This window comes from Phalacrocorax carbo, chromosome 7, assembly GCF_963921805.1.
Source record: "Phalacrocorax carbo chromosome 7, bPhaCar2.1, whole genome shotgun sequence".
Taxonomy (NCBI): domain Eukaryota; kingdom Metazoa; phylum Chordata; class Aves; order Suliformes; family Phalacrocoracidae; genus Phalacrocorax; species Phalacrocorax carbo.
The window spans coordinates 27,619,718-27,644,748 of NC_087519.1; the positions used below are offsets into that span (position 1 = coordinate 27,619,718).

General features: G+C 43.7%; 2 protein-coding genes across 4 annotated transcripts in view; one reads left to right on the plus strand and one right to left on the minus strand.

Annotated features, from left to right (window-relative positions):
• Positions 1-16,492, minus strand: part of STAG1 (STAG1 cohesin complex component) — a 205,751-nt gene extending 189,259 nt beyond the window's left edge. The window contains exon 1 of one of the 3 annotated variants that reach the window (XM_064457180.1): positions 16,233-16,492. The gene's annotated coding sequence lies outside the window, so the exon portion shown is untranslated. The remainder of the gene's footprint in view (positions 1-16,232) is intronic. The other 2 variants (XM_064457181.1, XM_064457179.1) reach the window with 2 other exon arrangements.
• A 171-nt stretch (positions 16,493-16,663) lies between these two features.
• Positions 16,664-24,633, plus strand: SLC35G2 (solute carrier family 35 member G2). The gene is made up of 3 exons (XM_064457192.1): positions 16,664-16,884; positions 21,588-21,661; positions 22,877-24,633. The coding sequence occupies exon 3, from the start codon at positions 22,894-22,896 to the stop codon at positions 24,127-24,129; it is 1,236 nt and encodes a 411-aa protein (XP_064313262.1). The 5' UTR covers positions 16,664-16,884; positions 21,588-21,661; positions 22,877-22,893; the 3' UTR covers positions 24,130-24,633.
• The last annotated feature ends 398 nt before the right edge of the window (positions 24,634-25,031 follow it).

Consider the following 25,031-nt stretch of genomic DNA (forward strand, 5'->3'; position numbering starts at 1 on the left):
ACTACCTTTTAAACTATCCCCTTTAGGCCTACTGGTCTTTTCCAGGAGCACTGGAAAACTACATGTACGTTTACTATGGAAGGCACCTGTCCTACCCGCAGGGCAAAATTTGGACTTCACTGTATGCTTGAAGGTGGTGTTCAATGCTTTAAAACATATCTTTGTTGAAAATCAGGAGTGTTTGTGCTTATGAAGGATATGTGAATATAGAGCTCCCAAAGAATTTAGAGTTAATTCCCCATTCAATACATTTAGTAAAAACCCCACCCCTGCCTGCTAGGTCTTACTGCATTTGAGCTTTCTATGCCTGGGGTTGTTTATTTTCTTCTTCTTTATACCTTTTAAATAAAAAAAGCATGAAGTTGATTTCTGTCTAAAACTTTATTTTTGCAGGTACCATGCAAAAACAGAATTGTAAGGACGTAACCTTGTAGACAGGAGTATCATGAGCAGGTCTGACACGATATGCCATTGTAATACAATATCTGACTTCTTCAGTGGTATAACTAAAAATTTACATGTGGCTGCATTCATTTCATTACTATACATATTTAGTTTTCTTACAGACTTCATACTATGAGGTGATGACATATCTAGGACACAGCACTGGTATAAAATAGATTCATTTTTCCCTCTCATACAGTGCTGCCATTGAAGTCTTCTACCTGAGTTTGATCACAAAAACACCCAAGCCCCTCACAGTAACACAACTCAACCTGTTAATGTAACTACTAGATACTCAGTCAAGAAAAAGGCTCCTAACAGTACATCCTCCATATGCTCTTCTACCACATTCACTAGTTCACATTAAACCAGTGCAATTAAGTTGCCAGTCCACAGTAGTAAGACTGAAACAATTTCTTTGCCTGCAGAAGGTGAAGGCAGACACTGCAGAAGTATCAATTGATCGAAGATTGCTATTTTCAAAGGCTTATTTCTGTCTGATAGAACCCCTGTGGTTACTGGAGCTTTTAAAGAAAAGCCTGATTTAATGCCAACCCTCAGAATGAACAAACCTAGTGAAGCCCAACACTGAGCACTCCCCAGACTTGAACCTTCCTTTGCAGTCAGAATTCAGGGAACTCTTCAACACTTGTTTGCCCATGTTTTACACAGATATTAATTGCGGTCAATACAGCCATCTTCCAGCTTGAGATATACTGGGCAGATTAACAGAATGCAAAATGAACCAGTTACTAGTTTCATCAAAATTTCCTACACCAAGCTAAAACATCTCACCAGCATTCAGAGAGCAATGCTGAGAAAATCCTGTATTTTAAGCTAAATAAAGGTTCACGATTTCCTTACCAATGGGTACAAAAGCCTCTTCCACAAGTTTTCAATTATTCCTCATAAGAGGGAGCACTGATTTATTAACACCAGTGAGGAGAAATGGAACAGTTAATATTTCTGTAACAGGAGCGTCCACGTTTTCTTTGAAGACAGAAGATATTTCTTGAACATGAAAATGCAATTTGGCAGCCACACTTGAGAAAAGGTTGTAATTTTGAGTAGCTGTTGACATTACTCAAACACAGGGAGAACGAGGTATCAGATCAATTGCCAAAGGAGGAAAAAAGAGAGTAGAATGAGGTTTTAATTCACTAGAAAAATGGGAACCAGAACACATTTTACAGTATCGTTTTTAATATGAGGGGGGTTGATAATTCTTTTTATTTAAATGTGAACATTTAAAAGGATGTTTATTATTGACCATTCTCTAACGTACAATTTAATTTCTAATCTGCTTGCAACCGTCCAGAATGATGAAGACTTGAATAAAATTAAGCTGTGTTACAGGGAAATGGAAGAGAAAACAACAAGTCATTAAATTTGACTTGCAAACATAAAATGGTTTCCTGAAATCAACACATAATTGTCATTACAAGCCCAAGGTAAGACTAAAATGAACATTTGACACCTGCAATCTCTTTCTTGAGCAGAGCCCCCAGGTTACAGGGGAAAATTAATCCTTAAGGTCAAAAAGACAATTCCTAACCACAGTGGACAGATTTAAGGGTAAATCACTTCATCAGCTAGCTGCGGAAATTCCTGCTCCTAACAGCAAACCATATAGTTCTTTGCTGTCAGAAGCAAGAAATTCTGATCCGAGTTGTTACACCCCATATTTAGCCTTTTAGCTTCTCCTTCCAACTGGCTGTTGTTGTGCTCTATTATAGTGTTTCTTTTTCTTAAATTTCTTACTTTAATTTCAGATGAGAAAGAGCTACGAGTCTGTGACGCAAAAGCACAAACTTTTTTGGCCTTAAAACTAAACTGAATCTTACCAAGCCTATTAAGTGAGAACTCTCATACAGCCACTGTGGAAAACCTCTCTAGACTCCTACAGAGGGGCAAGAAAACAGTTTTGGAGCTTTAATGAGGATTCTTCAAAATATTGCAAAGCCTAAACAGAACAGAGCAGAAGAGAAACTGGCAGTGGAATTGTGCACTACATTCATGAAACCAGAGCAAAAGATGTCGTAAGACTGAACGGATTTGATGTAAACACATAAAGCTTAAGCACCTTATACACATACAGTGCAAACTTAAGAAATCAGAGCGCGGCTGACTTTTTTTTTTTCTTTAAGTATTTGAGAGCTCTTAGAAAAGAAAGTAAGAGATTGATAATTACATTATTCCCAGTCTATTAAGAAGGGTGATATATTGGTAAAATAAGTGATAAAATCGTGGAGGATATTAATTTCCCTGGGTGGTACATTTGAAGATGTTACACCTAGTAAAATTCTCAATTACAGAACAAAGCATCCTCCATTAGCTTGAGTGCCAAAGCAAGAAATGCGGTTGCCACAGAAGTTTAGAATCAAAACACCAACTAATTCTACACCCCCAAACAAACCTCAGTATCAGAATTATTATACATTAGACCACCAACTACTCCCTAACCAGCAGGGATACCTGTCTTTCAACATGCCTTTACTAACAGCCACAACCAAAGAAACGGCACAGAAAAATACAGCTAACACTGCTGGGGTACTGTAGCTTAACAAAAAGAGGGCACACAGGAGGAAAGAAGGTTGTTCAATCACTGTCCTCTTAGTTTTTTCACCACTGAAAGACTTGTTCATCTGCTGACAAACCAACTGCGAACAAATTTAAAATTCATTCAATGTCTTTCCAAAAAAAAAAAAACCAGTACAAACTTAGCAGCTACTGATGACTTGGCAAATGCAGACAGCATTGTCACCCCTAAGTGAAACACACAATATCCCCTATTTTATTCTGGAACAACCCCCTAAGCCCGGCCAGGCAGATGACCTTGTGCTCCAAGCAGGGGCCAAACTGCTCATAGAAGCAGCGGTGACGAGGATGGAGGGAACAGAGGCTAATCAGTCAAAAGCAGATGCTTAGGGGTGACAGGATGGCAGCAAAGGTGATAGTGATTGTCACCTAAAAAAAAAAAAAGAGGTGGGAAAACATTGAGAGCAAAAATGCACTAAAAAATACTAGGCATGTTTATCAATATAAAGCTACTAAATGAACAAAATTCAGTAAAGACTAGAGAACACAACCTAATTCCATTGCACTGCTAAATCTTCATCCTGCCTCTATCAACAGTCCCAAGATAGATTAGCTGTAAAACACAGTAAGAGGCACAAGCTTCAAAATAAGCAAACAAGAAATGAAATCCAAGTTTCAAATCATCATGCACTTAAAATAGTATCATACAAATTCAGACCTATGTCTGAAGTTATTCACTGAAGATTATACTTCAACAGGAAACAAATACTGTTGTTTGAAGAAGCCAGGATCCAAATAGTTAATAAATAAATGTTGCTAATTAAGTCATAAACAGAAGATTGGTTTCAAGGCTCCAAACATCCCTGCTCAACAGAAAAGTATAGCTACAGTCTGAAAAAAACAAAAGCTGAAAATACAGTCTGTGCTGGAAGAGTTGTTTCTTAGACAAATTTTAGAGGAAGACTGTAAAAAACAGAGACTATATTCACCTTAAATGTATCCCTTTTTCACTTTTTTCGCATACATTTTCTAATTTTCTTTCCCACCTTTTTTCTTCCCCCTCTTATAGCTGCTATTATACTTTTAACATGAAAAAGCAAATACTCCTTCTGGATTGTTAGAAGTAGTCGTGAAGATTTGTACCATTTTATAGTAACAAAAAACTAGCATTTGAAATCAAAGGATGCAGTGGAGCCGATGCTCCACGTATGCTTTCAACAGCTTGATGCTGAACAAACAAGGCAGCCTCTTTCTTCACTACTCTTCATGAATATTGAAGACTGCAGCTAATCAAATGACACCACAGACAACTGCATCGGGCGACAAGATCAAAAAGGAAGGTCCCAACTCTCCTAGACAAAAGCAAGTAAGAAAGCCACAGCTCCTGTTTGATCAAATATCATCAGCCAAGAAACTAATAAAATGTTTATATTGTATATCATGCTAACCACATGGCAGAAGCTGTTTTTACACAGGGGAAAACATCAATATGTTTCACCAGTGACAATTGTTTTCCATGCTGGTTCCCACTCTGCTTTTCATTCCTCCATTTGCGAGAAGGATGAAGAAGCTTCTCTGAGTGACAGAAACCAACAGCAAAACCAGATACACAACCAAGAACCTTAATGCAGAACCTGAAACACTAGGATTGCTTGCAAAGCCTTGCACGAACTACAAACAAAAGGGTAACAGCAGAGTCTTGTGAAGAGCTCTCCAAAATAAACGGAGAACAATCCACCTAGTACTAGTAAATCTTCAGCATTAAAGCAGGGTGCCCAGTTTCGGGTTCCAGGCTTCAAGATATGAACCAATAGGATAAAGTCTACAAAGCAGTGAGCTGGCTCAGAAGACAAGAAAAGATCTATGAGGAAACACTGGAAGAACTGCAATATCAAGACACACAGTTTGTGGTAGAGAAGGTATCGGGGGCAGGGGGAGAATGGTATAACAAATACATCCAGATACATCACAAATAGCTGGACATGACCAAATAAAAATCAAAGCTTCCCGCAAATTATTTCTGTGAAGCATTAGAAAAAAACCAAGCAGTAAGTATATAAGCAGCTTATTCCACTGCTTTAAGAAATGCAGTGGAATTTCCAGCAATTAAGAGATTAGACGAGCAACTGTCAAGAATATTGTAAATGACCTTCCCTCAAGACAGAGAAAGGGAGTAACTCCAGTTGTCTCTTCGTAATTTTTTTTGTTCTGTATTTTTCCAGGAACTAAGAAAGCCCAAGCAGAACCACAAAGGTGAAAGTAAATAAAAAACCATTCTAGTACAAATCCATTGTTACAGTAAAACACAAGATCGGACAGAGATCTCGGAACACTACAGCTTTAATATCCCTTAGTGGCTGTAAAGGCAACGTAATTTGGATTTAGAGTATTGTTGCTAGGGATTCTGGCAACGCACAAAAAAAAAATAGTGAAAAAAAGAGAAATAATTAGATATAAACACACTTTAACTGTTTTCCCAATACCAGTTATTTTGTTAAATAGAACTTCAACAGTAAGAATATTTATAACATACATTTTTACAACACAGCATATCCCAGTTAGAAGACAAAGATGTCGAAATAGTAAAAACTTCAAAAATTTTCAAAAATAAACTATTGTTTCTAAAGGAAAATAATTATAGGACAAAATAATAGTGTATTTGAAAGCCAGGCGCTAGAAGACTGCAAAGCAGATATTACATGTCACTACTAACCACTTGAATGTTTTGGGTAGTGGTCTTCAAGAAAACATATTGCAAGGTTAAAACTATGTTGGTAATACAGGAAAATTCTGATGAGCTAGAGAGTGAGGAATAAAGATTTTAAGGAACAGAATATGGAGGAGGCAGGGTTGTCTCAATTTTTCTCATCACATACGACAGGATATTTAGAATTAAGGGCAGGATGGTAATAGAGCCACTGGGTTCCACTAGCAAGAGCACTGATACCCATACAACAAATGAAGTCACCTAACAGCTCCTCACTAGAGTAACCTCCCACTTCAGTACTGTAGCAAAATCGAGAAGTTCTATACATGGACACTTTTGATCACCTTTATGATGCACTCTGAAGCATAACAATTCTGATCTCGACATCATCAGTTAGCTTTTGGCAAGGTTAAAAGACATTTTTCTTTTACTTCATATTCCACTGACATTTTAAACTGCCCAACCACAAAAATATTGTTATATCCCGCTAGTTTTACTAATTTTCCCATGCTGACGTGTGTTTAAGTTGCTCTGAAAGATTTCAGCAAAAAGAGATGTTCTCTCCTGAACAAACTTAGGAAAAACACTTGTTCATTATTTGAGTTCTCAGTAACTTGCATGCTTTGGAGGAAATATGAATATAGCACAAAAGATACCCAATTGGCAAGCTCTGCCTTCCAGCAACTTAATGACAACAGACAAAGAATCTGAAGCTTAGTTTTCAAACCCAGGAAGTTATGCTTAAGATAGGGGGAATGGCTTGCGTTTACACAGTAAAAGACTGATGTCTGTCAAACTCCAGTCCTTCTTGACAAAGTTGGAAGGATACACCACAGGTTGCTCTCACTGTGGCACATGCAATCTGTTTCTTATGCAAAACCTGCACAATAATGAAATCTGCTAACTGCAGATCCACTCTAAAAACATAGCTTGTAGTCCCTACCAAGCTACTGTTTACTATTTTGCAGACACTTATAAACTGGTCAACCTATGTGGATTTTTTTTTAAGTAACAACTTACAGCTTTCACACTAAAGCCACAGAACAAGTCAACTACATGCCTTTACCCTAAAGCAGGAAAACTCTGCAGGAGTTTCTCAATAAAATCCTTAGGGAAAAAATGCCTCTTCCCCCCCCCCCCCCCAAAAAAAAAAAATTCCTTAATCTCATATTCAAGAATTTGAATAATTTTTGTTGGAACACAACAAAAATAATCAATCTGCAGCTAAAAATCTAATACAGGAATTTCCAGTCTGAATGCTTTGTTTGTCAGAGGCATATATTATGTGAAATAAGATTTGAGTAACTGCCTAACAATACCCACCTCAACCACAGGCACGCTCATCTGAGCCGCCTATAACAATGTAATAACCAAAGTTCCCCTTTAGGATTAAAGGAATATTCAGCAACTAAATCCCTAACTGCCTGAAATTACAGCTAAGAAAAAAATACAAACAAGGCTGTTCTGTGTTTTAAAGTATTCCTCTTTGTTGCTGTTAAAGTCTGGCGAACATAAGACAACATTCAGATCATTTCTAACCTTCTACCAACATGTTCTTCCCTTTCACCACAGCTTTTTGTCTTGTCAGTTTAAGCCTCCATTTCAGGGAAGTCTGCCAGTAACCTCAAATGCTGGAGCTCACAGGAAGAACACAATGGTTCTTAAACTAACCTGAGACACACACATTCTTCTTTTCAATCATCTCTGAAAGATTCTGACATGTAAAGCATATTAGCAATAGCTTGACCAGAGATTAAAAAGGCTAGCTTTTTTTTTTTAATAAAACATGCTACCTCAAAGAAAAGCACGGAGCTGCAGGCGCTGTAGTTACTGTGCGTGATACTTTCTCCACTAGCTGCCACCAGCATGCAATGGGAATGGTCTGGTTCGTTCATCCCATCACCTCGTTTGGTCCAAAGGGAGCCCACCATGCAATTTTTTTCTTCTAGCAGGCTGCAAGCCTATGTTTTTGTACATTACCATGTTCTTCAATTACTAGCATTCCTTCCTAGCTTAGTTCCGTTATCTTTTCCCTGTGTCATGCTCGCCTCTGCCTGTAACAGCCAACCTGCACAGGCACTCAGGACTCAAACAATACAAATAAATCTAATGGCACTTTTTAATGTTTCACAGTGGTGCTACTTGCCATTTACCAGTCTTGTAGGTGAAGAGATCAGAACTGGGGAACTACAAATCAAGAGCAATTGTTCCACATGCTGAATGCTTTTTGTGATTACTGTCACAGAAAGTCATTATCTTTTGACATAAGCTTGAATGCAAACGTGACTTACAAAGGAGCAACACGTTACCTCCAGGACAGAGGCAGATACAATAGTTAAACTCTAGATGTGGGTGTTATCAAAGCGTGACTTTAGGTCAGGGAAGTTGTTTGAGGGAGAGACAACAAAGGAGCTGACTGCCAAAAATTTATGGGCAAGTAAGATGTGAAAGGGTTATTCTTAGCTGTGTATTTCACAATAAAATAATCTACATGAGTGACATACCCTAGCAATACCTCAGAATTTACTACAGAAGATGCTGGTGTTATGTCCTGGCATTATACAGAGAGAGACTCCAAGTTCTGCATGAATGCTATGGATGACACTAGCAAATGACAACGTTCTTGCAAAAGGCCTGGCGCTCCTCACAGACGAAGTCCTAGCAGAAGTCTCGAAGAAAATATTCTGAAGGTTTTGAAAAGGATATGCTTTCAAGTTTTAGCAGTTTTGTAACAATGCATTTGCCTAGGGAAAACAAAGTGTCTAGGAAATAAAGGCAGCTACAACTGACAGTTCCTCCCCTTGCCCCCCGCCTCGAACATGACACTCTGCTTCCCTGGATTCTTACTCCTCACCAATGCCCTCGTCTTTTCCCTCTCAACTTTCTACCTGGACACCAACATGCTCTACATCAATAAACAGTAATGAGAAATCAGAAAAGTAAGGCACACCAATGGGAAAAGTTTGTTTGATCAGCTTTAATGGCTATGGCATCAGCAAACATTTCAACTCACAATTCAGTAGCCACCTCAGGCAGTAAGAATTTACATAGGACAGCAGGCAGCAGTACTTTCAGTCCCTAATGCTGGTGCTCTATAGTTACACACACCAACAGAAAGTGTGTAAAAACTTCCCATTGTGAAGCAAAAGGCAAGCAGCTTCTTTGGTTTCTTTGGGGGAGAAACTAAGTGTAACAGCATGATATTAACACATTTAAGAAAAATGCCAGAAGTGGGGCATTTCACTTCCATTCCTTCTCTGACAGTGCCAGTAGCACAGGTTGTAACTGAAACTCAACTAACCCTACTGCCTGTGTTCTCCCACTCACAACAGTGAAGAGTGAAGAAGTCTTCCCTTCCACATGGATGGTTCTGCTTGTTACACTTCAACTTTGGGGTTATTTGATAGGGCCCAACTGCAAGTTCTTGATACCATCCAACCTACTGTCCCCTCTTCCACCTCAGCAAGTGGACAGCACTGCCATAATTTGGATTGGTCATTTTAAATGAAATAGTACAATGTTCCGCATGCCTCCTCCTCTTCAGGTTCTGAATGCATCCAGTGTCTTGTACAATAGCGTAATAATTACTATGCAAGAATACCCTACAACATTTTGAAATATTAACTAAATTTCAGCTCCATCTTATCACTTTGACAGAGGAAACTGTTCCAAATAGAGCTTAGAGAAACGATACATATTAAAGAGAAAAAAAAATCACCCATGTGACTGGGGAAGGCATGAGATACGCACAGACCAACAGAAATTATGCCATTTCTTCTGACCCACTATATCAACCCTTTTTAGAGGGATGAGAAAGGAGACATTACAGGCAAATTTTATTTGATTTATGGAAATACGAGTAGAACAATCAGCTAGTGCTAAAACAGAAAAAGCCTCAAAGAGCTGAAGAAAAACACAGGAACTCTGGAATTGAAAGGAGATGAATAAACAGACCATGATCAGTAACTAAAAGGGCAGAGTATTCAAAATGTCGCAATCTTTCAGAGGAGTCTTTAAAAACGCTTGGTAACTATCCTTACCATTTTAGTTTTCAGTCTTCACTCAAACTTTCATTCTCAGATCTTTATGTATGCCAGAACACAAATGTTGGAGACCGCCAAGCCCCGTTTGGAAGTAGTCAAAGGAAGGCAGACCCTTAAACTTGAGCTCTGTAAGGAAGGATGATCTCTGTAGTGGTGACTTGTACTATATTATTTGTTTTACAGTATCACTGCAAATGTGTTGTTTTGTTTGGAGTTTTTATTTAAGCTCGATATCCAACAGAAACAGGCCCACACGGCTGTACTTTGTGTGCTTATTCTTCTCCCTATCCTTTTCTCCAATTCCCACTAGCAATAATTGTCAGTCCTGGACCAATTTCCACTGACTCAGGGCAACAGAGACCCCCAAATATATAAGTTCCTCTACAATTTAAAAAAAATATTCATTTCTTAGAAGATTCTTTTTTTCTCTCTCCCAAGCAGTGTCCTATTAAAGTCAGGCTACAGGAAAACCAAAATTATTAGACAGCAAAGAAGCCACATAAGAGTGAATCAAAAGAAAACAGCCTTTGAAATATTCTACTGCTTGAAGCAGTGCATACTTTTGAGCACAATTTGTAACTGCATTTACTCTCTCACCTAAGACTTTGTGATGGTAGTCTAGTGAGCCTAACTTGGTAGAAACTATTCTAGAAGATCAATAGACAGCTAAACATATGACAGCATTTAGATGGGGAGATCAACCCCACTTTTGTACAGGAAAGTCGATTTCCACAAACCTGCAGGAGTTCTTTAGAAGATCTCCCTTACCACACACCGATTGACTCCACTCGATAAAGACTGCTTTAATTTCCAATAAACATTTAAAAAGATTCTTCACAAAAGGCTCAAAGAAATTAAGCAGCCATGGCAATAAAAGGCCTTGCATGTATGGGTTATCTGGTTAAAAGAGAAGAAACAAAGAGCAAAACAAACAGTTATTTCTGACAATAGAGTTGGGCCACCAGTGAAGACCCACAGGAACATGAGCTGGGGCCCAAATTGTTTGAGATGTTCTTACATCTGGAAAAGGAGGTGAATGCTGACAATTTGCAGATGAGACCAAGTTATTTAGGGTAAGGCAGACAGGACCAGCCGCAAAGAACAGAAGAACCAACATCGGTTACAGACAGCCAAGCTGTCAGAGGGAATTCAGTGAAGGTAAGAGAGTTACCCCACAGGAATCCCAACTTTACACACACAGTGATGGGCTCCAAGCTGAACACTGCCACCCAGGGCAAGCACATACAGCTGAGCCGCTCTGAATCACCCACCCAAAGTGCAGAAAGGGCCTTGAGCTCCAGAACCATTTTTGCCCAAAACATTCTTGCCGCTGACCTTGGCACCACCTCTAGCAACATCTTACTCATTTTGCCAGGTGAATGAATTGAATTGGCCCATTGAACACTCCTTCCAAGCAGATGGGTTTTGCCAGGCAGGGAATTCAACTAGCTCAAGGAAAGGTCAAGCCAGCAGCAGCACTAGCACAAAGGAAAGGGAAGAGCTGTGCAGCTGTGGAGAAAGAGATTCCGCTCTCAGCTGCGGCAGTCTGGCAGACCAGCTCAACCATCTTGTGCAATTCCACTGGCAGGAACAACTTCTTGTGGTCCTAGTGAACAGTTCTGAGAAAATAACAACGCAAAACTGGCATATTTATCACTCATTTAGCTGGAATTTATTACCCATTTGCAAATGAAGTTTTATTTTCCACTTATAAGCACTAACACATTGGTATCTTCCTAGTCCCTGCAGATTCTAACCCTAAAAAGGAGAGAGAAGCCCTCATGCAGGAGAGAGGAAACAGATTCTCAGCTTGCCATTTGATTTTTTTTTTTCAAAACATACCTTCACAGGCTATCCTCTAGTATATAAAAACACACGTACAAGATTGTTTTGATTTTTATTATTTTATTGTATAAAAATATTTGACATTTAGAAATATTTCTGACACACAGGTGTCTCCCTATGTAACTCTACAAAGAAATATTTTTTTTTTTCCTATGAGCTGAACAGTCTGTGAACACTGTTTGCACTCAGCTAACCTGCCAATATAATACAAGTCTGCTATAAGGAGAGTTACAGGATACAGGCTCATTAGATTTATTTATAAAATAAATAGCACGTATTCTGGTGAACTTCTGCAGAGCAAGGAACCCAATTGGCTGGATGTTGCCTCATGCTGCTTTCTAGTAAAACATTACTTTTGGGAACGACCTGAAACAACTTGCCTTTCAGTTGAGGGAGGACAGGCTTCAGAATTCAACCTCTTGCTCTTAATTCTACAACAAATTATCAACTCTGAAACTGGAACTCAGAATCCACTCCCACATCGAGCTCTTCTGTCTAATAACACTGGCAACTGTGGCTGGGAGGCCTGTCCCACCAACGTCATGCAACCAATGCCTTTTTGCATATTCTGAGTCTGCAAATCCACCCTGGGCAAGACTAGCATCCTAATCATGGAACGAGCATTTGGCATTATCAAAGTCAAGTACTTTAATATTTGGGGAGGGGAGGAGAGGAGATGACAGGGACGCACCTTGTACTTATTTTGGAAGAAAATGCCCATTTCTAAGGCAGCTTTGGGATTGCACAATATGAAAGCAGACTTAGCAAATATATCAAGTTTTTATTGAACCTATGGTTCAAAACAGGATATCGAGATGAATCTGTTGTATAGCATACTGTTGTTATTAAAAAGCATTTTCCAAAATCCTAAAATGCCTGTAGAGATGCAAATAAGGAAACATTGCAAAACTATCAAAACCAGGAGCAGAGTTCCTTCTCAGTGGGCGTTCTCTCACGAACTATACACACAAACTGTTGGGTAGTGAAATCGTTACCTACGCTCAGACCTTCCACAGGACATGTCAGAAACTAGCAAGTAGCTACAAAATCAGAACTAACCAGGAGATCCCCTCTGCAGCTCCTTCAGCCAGCTGAAGGTGGTATCTATCTTAAAAAAAAAAAATTAGCGTGGACTTTTCCATATTTTCAGACTGAAAATTTGCAACAGAGTGTCATAATAATGTTCTCTCTACCCCTTATTTTCTAGAGGAACAAAGAAATACATCTTCCTATTCTGATCACATATTCAACACCCAAACCAACAAAGTGAAATCAGTTTAGAAAAGCAAAATATTGCTAAGAATAAAGCATATCTCTAGATGTCCTGGATAGAAACAACAAAACAATTATCTGTGGGTGAACCCAATCTTTGTAGGATTTCTCTTTCGAGAAAGAAAACCAACTCCAGGCCCTGCTGTTTTTAGCCAAATGAGGAAACACAGCAGCACTGCAAGCAAGAGGATATGGTAACTTGCAATGAGAGAGTTTCAGAACACCACATAGAAAATTTGAGTGACCACAAGTAAAATGCCAAAACTTTAAAAAAGCATGAAGTATCTTACAGATTTTGGTTGACAATTCAAATCATGAAGCTTAGTACATCAGATTTAGATCAGGCACATCCTCATCTTAACACCAGACTTCAGTATCACCTTCTGGTTTTGCCTCCAAGCATCAGAAGCCAGAGCCTCACCAAAACACTTGGGCACTTCGAGGTGCAAAACCGGGAGGGCCAGATCTCTCAGAGGCCAGCCACCCAATTCAATAGCACAGCATCCAGATTTACTCTTCACCATACCCACACAACTTAAATGGATGAGAAGACAAGTTTGCTGCTTTCTGTATGCCTTGTGTCGGCTACAGAACTGGCACTTTCAAATTTTCAGCAGGGCGTCAAGTTTTTTGTGGATTTTACCAGAAAACAATTTGCAAATGTTAAAATACAGACGTGTTCTTATCACAATAAATTACTTTTATAAGAAAGTCATCACAATTAAGCACTTCTCTCCCACTGCATCCTTACACTTCTATAGGTTCACTCACCTACTAAAATGATATTTAGTGTGTCAATGTTTAGCCACCTGCTATCAGGGCAAGTTTTTTCAACAAAGGGAAAGAAAGGAGACAATCAAAAGTCACCAGAGCAAACCTGAGGTATGTATTCTTCTTTAGGAAAGGGTTCTTTCAAATAAAAAAAAAATTCACTTGGGTTTCTAAACATCCCAAGTAACTCGTTTTGTCAACACATCCAAACACTCAACGTTCACAAACCTTCTCAACCATCAAAAGGTGCACCGCAGTTTCAGTAGGTGTCACAAAAATTTGCACAATATGAAGGGCAGGCTATGGACAGAGACAGTAGCTGAACAGCTTGGAGACCCTAGTCATGAAGCTCTAACACCAGGGTTTCAGCCGCCCTCACAACTTCTGTCCACAGCGTATTGTGTGTGGACACTTGGCCATAAATACTGTCTCTCATAGTGAATGTATCAACTTCAGCACATTTGTAAATCTTTAGGAACCATCAGAGGCTGTAAGCTACCAATTGCCATGTGCTCCAGTCCTTAAACGTGAGGTTTGTTGAAGAGATACTTTAAACCTCTATGGCTGATACTAACAGCTTGTTGAGCTTCAGGAAAGTACCATTTTCCAGTACCCTCTCCAACTGCTGTAACTCCACAAGCACAACCACCAGCAGTAGCAACCAAGAATTTCAGCTGAACACTGTGTTGAGCAGACCATAAAAATGACATCCTATCAGATTAATCATAACCCTGGAGTGAGCCCTGCTCACCAGGAAATCCTGACGCATTACGGGTTGACTTGCCATTTCGAAAACCTCTGCACCCACTACGTGTGCTTTCTCAGGCTATCCACCAAAAATTCATCACAGCTGAGTCAGAAAGAAAGAAAGAATAAACTGGCCTTGAGTTCCACAAAGCACAAACTTCTTCCCATAGTCAGGACACCCTTCAACAGGCAAGCTATATACTGCCTTGTGGTCCAGTGATTTCTCCATGGATTGATGGATTATACCATAGAAATGCTCATTGAATGACCCTGATATCTACAGATGAACAAAAAAAACCTCACCAGACAAGGCAAAAGTGCTTTGGATCCAGAAGAATACCTAGTCTAATCCTTCTCCCATACCACCCCTAACACTAGTGTAACAAAATGGAAAAGTTAAGCAAATCTTAAGATGTCTGAATCCAGACATTAATGTCATCCATCATACCCAACACATGACACAATTTAAAAAGAGTTGCATTAGTGGTGTGATCTGGAGGAGGCCTTTTGTTCCTCAATAACTTAATAAATGCTACTACTATACTAGATGAACTCTACAGAACTACAAGTACCACAGATTGCACAGAATGCAACTGAAGTCATCTGCGTTGATACAGCAGCTCAATTTAATTAAAGTCACACTGTCTTCCCGGAAAGCAAGTTCTTTGACACTCATATTGGCAATCACAGCCCTTTAAGTTGCCCTTAGTGGATGATACTACTGTCGTCTTCCTCCCAAGTCACGCTTCATCGCAACAACCACTCAGGCTCCCCACGTCGCCTGGGGAACGCACTGACAGCCCAGTGCGGCTGCCCACTGCTTCCCAGTGCGGGCTAGTCACCTAATCACTGTGACCCATGGCAAAATTCTTCCTACCAAGTAAAACCCTCTTTATTTTTGCTGTCCAACAGCTCAGGACCCCAGCTTGGTGTCTCTGCCTCTTCCCACCGCCCAACACCGGTCAGAGGGCATTGCCTACACCGGGCCTCCCGCCGGAGCCAGGCTTCCCAGCTCCAGCGCCGGCAGGCACAGCCCCGACCCACCCGGGCTCAGCACGCCCCACAGCCCAGGGACACCCCAAAGCCCAGGGACACCCCACCGTTACCCGGCGGGGATCCGCCTCCCCTTCGCTGGCCGGGGAGCGGCCCCGCACCCCGATAACAACTCGGGGATAAATGACAAGAGGAGCGGGCCGGGGGTTCCCCACCTCCGGGGCTCCAGCCCCCCAGGGGTCGTGCCTCCCCGCCCCCGGACGCCGGCGGCGCTAGGGCGGCCCGGGCGCTCCCGCCGCCCTCCCCCGGGCCGGGCCGAACCGGGCATCCTGGCAGCTACCGTAACTTTCCCTCCCCGCGGCCACGGCACCAAGTCGGGGCCGGGTCCGTGGCCGCCGCCACCCCCGTGCCCCGCGCGGCGGAAGCGCCACCCCCGCTCCGCCCGAGCATCCCCCACCGCCGCCGCCCGGGCCGCCCCCCGCCCCCGCGGCCCTGGGCCGCGCAGCGGGACCGCCGCCACCGCCACCGCCGCCACCCGGAGCGGGGCGCAGGCCCGGCGGCGGGAGAGGCCGCTGAGCTCGGCCCGGCAGCCCCCGGCAAACCCCGGCGGGGACAATGAGATGGCGGCGAAGAGCGCCGCGCCCGGGGGACCCGTTGCTCCGGCAGGAGCCGCCCCGCCCCGCGCCGCCTCCTCTTCCCTCCCCTCCCCTTCTCCTCTCTCCTCGCACGGGCAGCGCCCGCTCCCGGCCCGGCCGCCGCGGAGACCGAGCGAGCGAGCGATCGGCCCCGGCCCCGCTGCCCCCGCCCCTCGCGCCTCCATCTTGGATCGGCGCCTCAGCGCCCTCCCTCTCTCCCCCCCGCGCCCCACTCACCTCGGGCCGGGCCGGGCCGGGGCGGCACCCCGGGAGCCGGCGGAGCGGCTGAAGCGTGCGGGGTCCGGGCGGGTGCGGGCCGGGACCGGGGCGGCGGCGCTGGCGGGGGCCGCGCTCACCGGAGCCGCAATCCTAAACCGCCATCTGGCGGCATTTCCCCACCCGCCAACGGCGCAGCCGCCGCCGCGCGCCGGACCCCCAGCGCCCCCTGGCGCCCGCCCGCTGCCACTGACCGCCCGCCGCCGCTGGCGGCGGGAACAGGGGGGTCCGAGGGGGGAAGGCGGAGGTCGGGGCGGCGCTCCGCGGCACGCGGGCGCCGCAAACGTCTTTCGCGCGAAAAGGCTGCGCATGCGCCGCGCCGCGAGGGGGGGGAGAAGGTAGCCGTGAGGCGCTGCGGGGGCGGGGCGTCGTCAGGGTGACGGGAAACGGGGTGGGGGGGCACGGGGTGAGGCGGGTCTCTGTCGCGATAGAAGGCGGGAGGGGTTGTGTGTCCCCCGCTCCCTGAGGTGACTGGAGCGGCTTCCCGGAGCCTCGCCTCGGCGGGTCGCCTGGTCCCAGGGTGACAGCGATGCGGCTGCCGGGCTGAGGGGGCCCCGCCGGGCTGAGGGAGCCCGCCAGCATGGGAACGGCCGCTGAGGGTGTTTCGGCACCGGTAAGTGTTTTGGAGCGGGGCGGGCGGAGGGGCTGCTGCAGAGCTGGCGGCAGGGAAGGGCCCGGCGGGAAGCGGCCCGAGCAGCTGCTGTCCCTCGCCCGCCGCCCGCAGGGCTGCCGCTCCCCCGCCGGCTTTCGGCCGCGCCGAACCTGCCCGCCGCCCCCTCGGTGGAGGTGCTGCCCCTGCGAGGGATCCCTCCTCTCGTGGCGCTGCGAGCGTGCGGGTTGCCATCGCGACTTGCCCCATCCTTTCTGCAAAAGTCCTGAGCCCCGTCCCCCGTTTTTGCCCGAGCCGTGCCCTTGGGCGCACCCCTCACGCGCACCGGCTGACCGTCGCGCCGGCTTTTATGCAGTTTGTTGGGAAAAGATCAAAAATACCGAGTTTTAAATACATTTTAACCTGTACCTGTCCTAGTAATCCTGAACTCGCCTCCTTGTGCTCTGATTCAGCCCGTTTTAACATACTAGTTAAGGCCTTTCTTCTCTCTAGCCCAACTATTTCCGTATGCCTGTAGGGGACTGTATTTAGGTGTTGATGTATTCTCCATTCTTTTCCCCCATGCCTGAAAGTGCAATCTAAAGGGGTTTCTTCACATTACGGTTTTTGGGATGGGAAGTTTGCAGGCAAAACGGCTTATTTTCCGAAATTACTTAATGGAAGCACTGTAGCCGCAGAGGTAGTGGTCACAGCAGGCAGCAGACACGAATGCAGAAATGGGAGAAGACTGTTTTTCGTGGAACTGGATGTATTTGGAGCCCTTGGACAGCAAAAACATAGGTTAGTGAAAGCAGGGGAAGTCAAAGGTGTCACGTATAATCCCACTGAAATCACGTGTGGCAGCTTTAGCAAGCTAGCACAAACACAGGTTGTTTTTTTCCGTAGCAAAATACCAGGAATGTACTGACAACTCGTGAGACTTAAGCATAAGGTTTATTTTTTAATTCTATGGAGCCTGTACTGGGTCTTCCTTGGGCAGCGTTGTTGGTCGTGACTTATTTGAAGACATGGGATACCGGTTTGTTGGTTTGCGTGTAATATTTGCTCTTGTGCTTAAGTATTAAAAAATCCTTTTGTATAATTGCTCTTTCATTTTCTTAAATGTCTGTTATTATTCATTAAATCTTAATAGAGAGTTGGGTTTCTCTGCATATATTTTTAATAAATGGATAAAGGTACTCTCATTTTCCAGCATACACCCTATCAGATAGTTCAGAAGCGTAGCAGAAATGCAGGCCATTTCGGTGATACCAACGTTTAATTGCCTGCTATGCACCTTATGTTGCCTTTTCTTCCCCCTTGAAGGTTCGTGTTATGTTATGCTAGTCAAGACATCACAAGAGCAGAGATCCCTTGGCATGTGCAGTTGCCTGAATTATCAAGCACTGAAGAAACCCCAGCAAGGTTAAGGTGGTTTAACGGAGAGGGTGCTGAAACAGGAATTGAGGAGACTTTCCTGCACCTGATAAGGAATCAAGAGAAAAAGCTGCCTTGCAAGAAGTTGGTGTGCTGTGCAAGGAAGCGCTTAACGAGGGTGGTGCAAGTTCAGCTGCACACATTTGAAGGGATGGAGTGGGTCTTTTGTACATATGGTATTCAGGGAAGATTGTTAGTCTGTAGTTACCCTACAGAGATTGCTTACAGCCCTCTGGTAATCTCTGCCTAACCTGGTCAGGATTCGGGGGATTGTCCCCAGAAGAGGAAAAGGAACATTCCTGCCAGACCTGCCTTTCGGAGCATGGGGATAGCTGACTTCTCATTCTCTGCTTTGTAAGGGCTGCAGTTGCCACATCTGCAAATCTTTCATAATAACATTTCAGTCATCTGACTGGTTTTTGACTGATGTGGCAGAAGATGACGGTATCATTCTGTGAGTTTATTGAAAATCGGCGGTTAGAATCACCAGTCAGGCACAGAAAGGAAAGCTCAGTCTCCCACCCTCCAGTAGTCAAGTAGCATCGCCTACCTCTAATACATGTAGTGTTTGGCAGGGGGAAGTATTTGAGAGTTTTTTCATTTAAAAGAAATTGTGGTGTGTATTCAACTAAAGATTTGTGACATTTATTGAATCCATTGTGAATATTTTTTCACCTGTGGGAAAATGGGGTCCACCCTTTGGTGATTTCCAGAAGCTGGTAATTTAAACGAGTGTCCTAGGCTGTTGTTTGACTTGGGGATGTTTGTTTTGTTATATCATCTGAAAATTTAGCAACGTGCTTAATCTTTGGCCTTGTATTAAACTCAATTCAAAATCAAATTGTTTTTCATAGCATTTTATGTTTCCAGATATGAAGAAAAATAAAAACTTCACATGATCTCCAGAAAAGGCACTAGCAGAAAGAGTAGTGGCAAGTTTTCTGTGTAGGCTGTGCTGATTTCCATTTATTTTAAATTCTTGTCTGGGACAAATGTAATGGATTTGGGATATGCACTAAACTTAGTCTCCACTGAACTTCTCGCTGGTTAAGAAAAGCAAGGTCACCAAAGAGTACAAACAAATGTGCCATGTGAGATTTGGCATAGCATTTGTTATACACTCAATATTTAGTATGGAAAATTAAATTTTGGTTTAAGCACTTCTGTTATTTTTTTTTAATTACTTCCCATCTCCTGCTTTTCTCCTTTCTCACATGCCTGCCCTTCCACTTTCCAGACCTTCCAACTGTTAACATTCTTAGTGCTGAAGTACACTGGAGGGAATACGGCATCTGTATAGGACAGCCATTTTGAGCTACGTGCTCATGAGCTATTGTTTTCCTCCAGAGAGATCTCTGAATACATTACACAGGTCCAGCACTAAACTTGCAACTGCATTTTCTCTCTTTCCTATATCCTTTTCTATATTCATTGGAACAAAATGTAATTTCAACTCAGGAAGCAATAAAGTTACCACTGCATGGTAACGAATTGCTTATTTTGGTTTTGTTTTCATGAACCAGTAGTTGCAGCACATACTTGGCTGTTTCATAATGAAATGACTGAGTTTGTACAGGCTAGATCTGCTGTCACTGTAATAATAATGCCTGTGGTGCACCTTTTGTTGTCTTTTTCTCCTACTTATTCTATTCCTGATCCATATATTGCCCCTTAAATCAAGAAGATCTTGGGGTTTTTAAGATGGGGGGACAGCAGGGCAGATCCATGAGTTTGTAACATGATGAAAACAGTAGGTAAGAAAAGCTGTGCTTGTGAAAATCACTGCCTTCCTGGACTCATTCAGTGCATTTTGTATTTGTGTTAACAACTTGATCTGAATTAACAACTTATCTGAAGAAGTGCAAGTATCTGGTGAGACTGGGGTAGATTTCTGGTAGGGTGTTTTTAAATGTTTGATGGGTGGTTTGAACTGCCCGCTAGTGCAGCTGATACCCAGCTCTTACCCTGTCCATTTACTCTCCTTGGCGTTTCTGCTGTTTCCTCTCAGGTTTCTTGCAGTATTTAAACTGTGCATTGATGGGAACTCTGGAGTACTCCTCCACCACTTAGTGGTGTACCGGGTACACTTTGTTTTTTCAGCTGAGCTCTGCTGAAAACAGGTTGGCAGCAGAAATGTGAATAGAAGTGTGAGCACAAGGCCTCCCACACGGACAAGGGTGTTTCTTGTACTCAGACTCCCTGATGTCAACTGATCTCTGCTTCGGTGAGGTATCTCAGGGCTGGGAACATAGCTGGCCAGAGCCAGGGTAAAGTGGTGTGCCAGGATACCTTGATTACTTGTGCTGGCCCAAACTGGTGCTGCTGCTTTCCTCCGGAGCTGGGACTCTGTACCTGCCCCTTTCCCCACTCCCAGTCATCCCAATCCCTACCAGGGATTTGTCCTGCCTGCAAGAAGTCGGCTACAGCTTAGCTTGGGTGTAGCAGGGGGCTCCATAAACACTCAGCCTGTGAGGAAAAGGAAGAATGTCCCATTCTTATGTAAGTTATTTTTGCCAAGAGACATGGGCAGTGCTTGGCTGTCACAGATTACAGATGGAAAAAATGCAAAGGCTGAACCTGGCCAAAATATTTTTAAAGTATTTTTGTGAAGAGCTGTTGCACCCACTGTTGCATTGCATTTTGATCTGTGGTCTCCCTGACAAACCGCCGTAGTGCTGCTCAGCCCGACTGTCTGCTTGGCTGTGGTCTTGCACCTTCAGGACCCAGCTGCTCTGGTGCTCTGGCCCTCCCTGAGGCCAGGGGCTGCAGGCTGGTCCATAGCCGTTGCCTGGGGACACCACAGAGGCCAAACTGCTGCTGCCTGTAGGGCTGGGCTTGGCTCCTGGGGATGGGTGACTTGATCAGGAGGATAGGTCCTCCTGGGCATCCTCTCCTCCACAGCACTGGGGAGGCAGGACAGCAGCCATTGGATGGTGAATTGTCTTGTAATTAAGCTGTAGGAACCTTTACGCTCAGAAAACCACCGCTTGTTCTTTGGATCAGTTCCATCAGTAATTCTGAGAGATGGCCAAGGGGTGGTTTTGGCAAGGTGACACCGATTGCTTTCTCTCCATCTAAAGTTTTTTGGGTTTTGCGGTGGTGTTTTTTCATCATGATGCACCGGGGTTGCCAGTTCCCAAGGAGAGTGGCCTCAAAGACATGCTTCTCAATATTTCAATTTTGAAAAACGAGCAGAATGTTTCATGCTTCCCTTGGGTAGTACTCTGTGTGCTGAGCTGATTGTAACCTTTCCTATTTGATATCTAAGAGCATCTGCTGTTTCTGTTTAGACACCCAGACAAAGATGTAGGTGACCAAGAGGTGTTTTCCCCTTCTGGCTTGGGATTAAATCTCTCGGTTGCAGGTAAGGTCTGCATGTGTTTATGTGCCAGGGCAAATAGGGGGCAATGAAGGTGGCATTCCTCCTGCTACCACATCATTTGGAAGGGCTCTTTGCACAGATGGCAGAGGGTGCTGAAGAAACAAAGTAATCTCAGTGACTTCCCCCATGCCTGAATTAAACTGACCCAGTGCTGTCACACTGGGCCTGGGGACAGCAATGGCAGGCTCAGCGGAGAGCTGGAGGGAATTATGGCCACAGGTGGGCTCCCTGTGGGTGGGCTGCACGCACCTGTGACAGCGGAGACAAGCGGTGTTTGTGCTGGAGAAGGCCAGGTGCACGAAGGGATCACTTGCTGGTTTTGGGAGGCTGATGTCACCGCTGTGACACACACAGTGCCACGCATGTTGCTGCACGTGTCACAGTGGCGTGCACAAATCAGAGGCACCGAGCAGAGAGCTCATGCCACCCGTGTAGTGTGAAATGGACCTCCAAGAGGAGACAGGAGGGTGGTGGTTTTGTTGCTGTGGTTTTTAAATGTCTGCCATTGGAAGGTCTGGTTCGTAGTCTGGATCAGCCCGTCTAAATTTTCCCCATTAAAAAAAAATAATCATATTTGAAGAACAAACTGTTGCAAAATCAACCACTGGAGATAAAAGGGTGTGAAAAGAAGAAGGAGTTTTTAACGCTGTCAAAGTATTGTTCAAAGTATTGTCAAAGTATTGTTCAAAAATGTGTTGTTTATTCATATGCTAACTATGCCGACTATGCCTGTGTTGTTCTCTGTCAGTTTAGAAATGAGGCGATCATCTCCTCCAGGCAGATTTCTTCTGTAGTCTTGTATCATTAGCAAGCAATTAACAATAAGTATAATTCATAATTACAGGGTATTTAGTCTCCAAAAAACTTAGCACAAGAACTTTATCATTAGAATAAGAATACAATAGAACGCATTATAGGTACTGTACATAATGAGAATAGATGTAATTTTCAAAAACTTGTGACTAGAATGAAGATCCATGGTTGGCTTTTAAGGAGATCCAAATGGCTTGACTATCAATGGTATTTAGCAGTAACTCACTGTGAAATAAAAGCAAACCCAAGAACAATCTACTAGTGGTTGGACTTGGTTGACAAAAATAGCTTGTAAACACTAACGGCATTTACATACTAATGAACTTCTCGCTATTCATTAAATTAAAATAACGGTGCTTCTCCATTTTTTTTTCTTACACCCAGGGCATTTATCTTAGGAAATGGATACATCTTCCCAAAAATACCCAGTCAAAAAGCGAGTGAAAATTCATCCCAACACAGTAACGGTGAAATATACTTCTCATTATCCCCAGCCAGGAGAAGAGGGATATGAGGATGCTAATGAAGATGCTGGAGTATTTATGGAGGATAATCCTAAGAAAAGACTACTGAATGATGGCAAAAAGAGAAAAAGGACCTTTTTTGGTACAATAGACACCACGCTTCAGCCAGCACAGCTTCCAAAACCTGATGAGACCGGGCAATCCCAGCATCTTCCTGAGGGAAATATACTGCAATCGAGGAAAACGTGGGTAGTCCTTTTCGGATCTGCTGTGGCTCACGGATGTGTGGCTCTAATTACAAGATTAATTTCTGATCGTTCCAAAGTGCCATCCCTAGAGTTAATTTTCATCCGTTCAGTCTTACAGGTGCTGTCCATTACTGTTGTGTGTTATTACCATGAGCCTCCCTTTGGCCCCAAAGGCTACAGACTCCGGCTTTTCTTCTATGGAGTCTGCAATGTTATCTCTATTACCTGTGCTTATACCTCCTTCTCTATAGTTCCGCCCAGCAACGGGACCATTATGTGGAGGGCTACCACTACAGTGTTCAGTGCCATTTTGGCTTTTTTACTTGTAGATGAAGGAATGGCATACATAGACGTAATTACTGTAGTCGGCAGCGTGTTTGGTGTTTGTCTGGTCATGGTCCCCAATATTGTCAAGGAGGAAAACTCCTTGCTGAGCACCTGGAAGGAAGCTTTTGGCTATACCATGACTGTCATGGCAGGTTTGACCACTGCTCTCTCAATGATAGTCTATAGGTCAATCAAAGATAACATCAGCATGTGGACGGCACTGTTCACCTTCAGTTGGACAGGAACGGTATGGGGAGCGTCCACCATGTTCCTACTTCAAGAGCCGATTGTCCCACTGGATGGAGAAACCTGGAGCTATCTCCTTGCCATCTGCCTGTGCTCCACAGCGGCCTTCCTGGGGGTCTACTACGCCCTAAGCAAGTTCCACCCTGCTTTAGTCAGCACCGTACAGCACCTGGAGATAGTCATCGCCATGGTCCTGCAGCTCGTTGTGCTGCGGATCTTCCCAGGTGCTTATGATCTTGTTGGGGGAGTGGTTATTCTGGTTAGTGTTTTTTTCCTTGCATGTTATAAACTGTCCTGGAACAATTTAGGAAGGCAAGATTATCAGGAGATTGTGGATTCTTCCATTAAATGAATTGTGGTTTTGCCACCCAATTCTGGCTATGTGACCACATGAAAGTAATGTATTTCAACTCTGTGTTGTTATAGCATAGTGGCCAGGTCCTCTCTCTGCTGATTAAATTCACAGCTGATGTAGCAACATTGGTATTTCCAGACTTCCATGACAGGTGAATTTGTTCTAGTGCGTACAACCACTGACGTTTTGTCACATAGGAAAAGGCTGTTGGCCTGCACCACACACCTTACATGCTGGAGACAAAGTCACAGGCATGCTCTTCCTTACTTTCCCTGGATAACGGCAATACAGAGACAGAGGGATTCGCTAGTGACTCTCATTCCTGTGCAGTGTGGTAGTAGCAAAATGAACAGTAAAACCATGTAAAGTCAACCAGAATATTCGTATCCTCTGTAACACTTCTTGTGCTTTGGATGTAATACTCTAAATGAAGTAATGCTAACATTTCTGTGGCTAAAACTTGTATTTCCTGTGTGTATAAAGAATAAGTCAGTAAAGCTTTTTGTGCTTTGTGGTTAAAATTCTGTCCAAACTGATGCGGGAAGCCCAGACCTCCTGTGGGGGGAAAAAAGCACCCCAAAAACTGCATTTCCAGTTGTGCCACAGCTGTGAAAGAAAGGTCCCCAAGTACTATAAGGTCCGCAATAGGCAAAAGATCTGCCCCTGAAGCAGAGCAATGTTCTTTCTATGGAACCACTTTTTCTAAAAGAGGTTTTGACTATTGTGCAAGGGAAAAGAAACAATTGCATTTGAAATTGCAGGCGTGAGCAGCGGCAGTGACACTGAACAGACTGACAGGCATCCAGTGACTTTAAGTCAGTGTGCTCAGGTCCTAACACTTCTATTGGAAATTAGATTTACAGAAAGCCCCAGGGTTTTATGGTTCCAGATAGTATTAC